This window comes from Lipotes vexillifer, unplaced genomic scaffold, assembly GCF_000442215.2.
Source record: "Lipotes vexillifer unplaced genomic scaffold, Lipotes_vexillifer_v1.1 scaffold539, whole genome shotgun sequence".
NCBI lineage: Eukaryota > Metazoa > Chordata > Mammalia > Artiodactyla > Lipotidae > Lipotes > Lipotes vexillifer.
In genome coordinates this window covers 712,876-716,966 of record NW_006789542.1, presented here as the reverse complement: position 1 = coordinate 716,966, position 4,091 = coordinate 712,876, and the positions used below count along the sequence as shown (strand labels likewise).

Sequence of the window (4,091 nt, the reverse complement as noted above, 5' to 3'; positions counted from 1 at the left end):
ACTCTTTCAATCCTAACTTTTTGTGGGAGAAATTCTCCGGTAGCTCTACAATATCTCTAACACCTCCCTATCAGTCGTTAATCTCCCTTTTATCAAAATAGAGCAGACCTTAGGCCCAGAGCCTTCAGCAGGCAACAGAATTCAACATCCCTTTGTTTCCTTTCTGTTTATTTTTATGATGACCTCCTCTTTATGGCAAGTGATCCTGGATTCCCATCTGTGATAGTGATATAAATTCTTCTCTTTAAAATAGTCTTTAAACAGCAAGAGTGAGGCAATAAAAATACAAAGTACATATCACAGGTGATATGATAAGCAGATGTGGCAAAAACTGGGATGATGGTGTGTGAGTGAAATTTAGGAAGTCCTGGTTTAAGAGTTCAAGCGTATCGCTTCCTAATGAAAACCTCAGTTGCTGAAAAGGACAGCGTGCCTCTCGCCAGAGTGGGCTCTGGGTTTTATTGCTAAAGTTGTATCTCTGGCCTGACCGTCAGAGAGAAATGCACACAGAATAAAGCTTGCCGTGCAAATGAGCATCCAGAGGTCATAAACTGCAGAAGATTGTAGTGTTTAAGTTTGGAATGCTGGCTGATGCCAAATGTCACTTTCTTTTCCCATAGTATGAATTCAGCATGATCTTTGATACAAGCCACCTGTCTGGGGAAGAGGAAGTTCTTAGCTTCATCGTTACTGCTCAGAGGTAAAGGGGGATTTAAATTTTTTCCAAAGATGAAAGATTTATGGAACCAAGAAAGGTCATGCCCTGGTCATGCTTTGATGATGATGACCAAAACGCCGAGGAGGAAGGAACTGCTCAGTGATAAAGCCCCAAACCTTTGCTGCATAGAATCGGGTCTCTCAAGGATGGTGCTTGTCTAGTTCCGCTTGTGCAGACACCAGCTCAGAGAGAGCTGGGAAGGACTAGGGGTTCATCCAGTCAGAGGTAAATGATTTTACAGCTGAGGAGAGACAGGCCTGGAGAGGTCAGGATTGCAGCCCAAGCTTATGTGGTTGGTTAGTTCACAAGTGTCCTCTGTGGTCAGTGGCTTCTCATGGATGTACCCCAGCATCCCTTGATGCGAGGACAGGGCACCTGCAGCCTGAGGGCCCAGCCAAGCCTATTGGTAGAGGCCCCCAAGAGATGGTCCTCAAGAGAGGGCTTATCCTAGGAGCTGAGTGGACAGATAGGGAAGGGGATAGTGCAGTAGCGATGTCTTCCCTCAAGACTGTGCTCCTGCCTCTCTCTCTCCAGTATAGCCAAGGGTGCTTGAGAGAGACTCTGGGGTCATGAGCTGCCTCCACAAGCCAGAATCCACACATGCATTGAAGTACCATCTGGGTAGCCCTTGGCCGATAGCTGGGCTGGAAGGAGAGGTACTTAGGTGGGTGAATAGGGAGATACAAGCTTTGACTGTATAGGTTGGATACCCAGGGCAACGTTTTTATTTGAATTTTTATTTGGAAATGATTTTAAACTTAACAGAAATGTTGCAAAGAATAGTGCAAGGAACTCCTGTATACCCTTTACCCAGATTCACTCAGTCTTGATGCTCTGCCTCATTTATTTTATCATTCTCTTTCTATGTATGATTTTTTCCACTTAACCATCTGAAAGTAAGTTGCAGACATCATGCCTCTTTACCCATAAGTATCTCCATGTGTTTCCTAAGAATGAGGCCATTCTCTAAAATAACCCAGTATAGTTATAAAATTCAGGAAAATTAATGCTGATACAATGCTATTATCTAATCTCTAGTCCATGTTCCAGTTTCCCAAAAATGACTTTGTAGCCACTTTTTTACTGGTCCAGAGTCTGATCAAGGATCAGGCATTCAGTTATCATGTCTTATCTCTAGTTGCCTTAATCTCCAAGACAAACTTTCATGCCAAGGGATCTGAGTCTATCCCAGAGGTGGTCTGGAGATCTGAACCAAACACTGTGAAGCCCAAGGTCAGGCAAGATCCACAGAAAAAAGGTGAGATAACAAAATCAGGAACCTCATGGCTAACGGAGGCCCGGAAAATGGAAGGCCAGATGCTAGATGAGCAGACCATGATACCAGGGGCTGCAAGTCAACCAGAGAAAGGCGATTGTGCAACCACAGGTTAGCATGCGGCCAAGACTGGACACCCACTGAATCCGGGGTGCAGAGCGAGGCAAGGGGCTAAGCGTTGTAAAACTAAGGCCCCCACCCTCATGGTCACCTCTGAAATGAGGGTGCTCAACCCAAGACTTCCTCCAAGGAGGACTGCACCCTAGGGCACTGAGAAGGAGCTCCTGGTCCCACATTCTGAAAGAGGAGGTCATCTCCTGAACTTTTCAGATGAGCCCCATCGTTCAAGATAACAGGTGCCGGCACAGCCATCTATCTGACCCCCAGGTAGAGCAAGGGGTCCTGCTCTGGATCACTCCTCTCAACCCCATTCATGTCTATCAAGTGTAAAGCACTGAGCAGAAGCTGAGAGGGAGCAGGGATGAATGAATGAGAGTTTTCCATCTCAAACCTCATCAAGATGGGGTCAGTCTAGAGACAGAGGCAGACACGGCTCAGTGCAGGAAGTAGGGCAGAATAGCCCAGGGCAGGCACTGTCCCTCACTCATTCTACAAACCTTTGAGCACTTACTACGACCAGCCACTGTGTGAGACAAGGGCAGATACAGCAGGGACCAAAGTTGGTAAAAGCCCTTCTCTTGGGCTCCTATAGTTGCTTCAAGCCTCAAAGCAAATTCACAAATCCATAATCAAAGTGTCTCCTGTCCCATGAAATAATCAAAACTTGATTTCAAGTTAAGGCTTCCTCCCTTCTGCCAGGGCAAGGCTGCAGGAGGGAAGCCTTTCTCCGGGAATAGTCTAGCTTTCCTGCAGTGGTGCTTCTACTGGCCCTTTCCCCCTTTTCCTGAGAGCCCCCCCAAGGCTCACAGCAGGGGTTGTGAGAGGTAAAAGGCAAACAGGAAAGGTCTTACTTACCAGGCACTGCTGCAGGCACTCACTCAATCTGGGTATGCAGAGCTGGCTCCTCCCCTTTGGGGACCCCCTCCGCCCTCCCACTACTGGGGAGGCTCACATGTGCTTCCTCCCTTACCACATCTTCCAACCTCAGCCTCTAGGCTGCCAAAGATGCCTTCAGTTCCTGCTGCCGAGACTGTGCCCCGGGACAGGACCAAAGGTGACCCTACCCTGGCTCTTGCTTGTAGATCCCACTCAGGAATCTTTGCCCTGACAGTCTCTGGAAAGGCAGGTCATCCTTGTGGAGTCAGGAGGGGAAAGCCAGCAGCCCCCTCCCCTTACGTTTCCTGGGCCTGCATCTGACTGTCCTGATCAAGGTCCCCTGAAGCTTAACTTAAAAGGCAGTCACCCTCCCCTGACCACAAACCATTTTCTCCAAAATCTGTCTCCAAGAATCCTCCTTTCCCGACTCTGTTACATCCTTGACATTATAGTTTGGGTTGTTGCCACCAGACATAGTAAATCCTGATTTAGTGCTTTCCTCTGAATTTTGGCATCTATTATGCCTCAGCCAAAACTTGCATTTTAACACCCTGTCATACTCACCCCAGCCTGAGTGATTCTTGAATTTTCACAAAAACACCAATTAGTCAAAGGTTAGACTAAGATTCTTCCCAAGTGCTGGATCTTTCAACATCACCCTTGGTCCATTCTTGCCTCTTACTAATTAATGGCTTTGCCCGCAAAGCCTGAAGTCACTGGGCATTTGGGAGGTTCAGGTCAGGCCCCAACAAATACAACCCAACAGTAGACAGCATCAGGACTGGTGGGGCAAACCCTTAACGAGGCTTTGTTTTATTTTTTCACTGCGAGTCCTTCCTCAGTCTCAGTGTTATTTAAAACTCACAGAATTAAGATTAATTTTCCTTTGGGAACCACTGTGAAGCTGGAAGTATACATTTTCAGAGCCCTTCAATCCACCACCACTGTAGCATAGTTTTGCATTTAATGCTGCTTTCTCTATTTTTTTTTTTTTTTTAACATTTTCCTTAATGTCTTAGAGAATGTTCTTTCTCCTAAAAATGAGAGCACAGCCCATCACAGTGGTTGTTTGACCCTCTTTTCCTTTTGTTGTCATATCCA

General features: G+C 46.6%; 1 protein-coding gene across 1 annotated transcript in view; it reads left to right on the top strand.

Moving 5' to 3' along the window:
• Positions 1-4,091, top strand: part of ITGA9 (integrin subunit alpha 9) — a 371,922-nt gene that overhangs the window by 295,343 nt on the left and 72,488 nt on the right. The window contains exon 20 of the mRNA XM_007462694.1: positions 621-700. Coding sequence (XP_007462756.1) covers positions 621-700 — 80 coding nt within the window. The remainder of the gene's footprint in view (positions 1-620; positions 701-4,091) is intronic.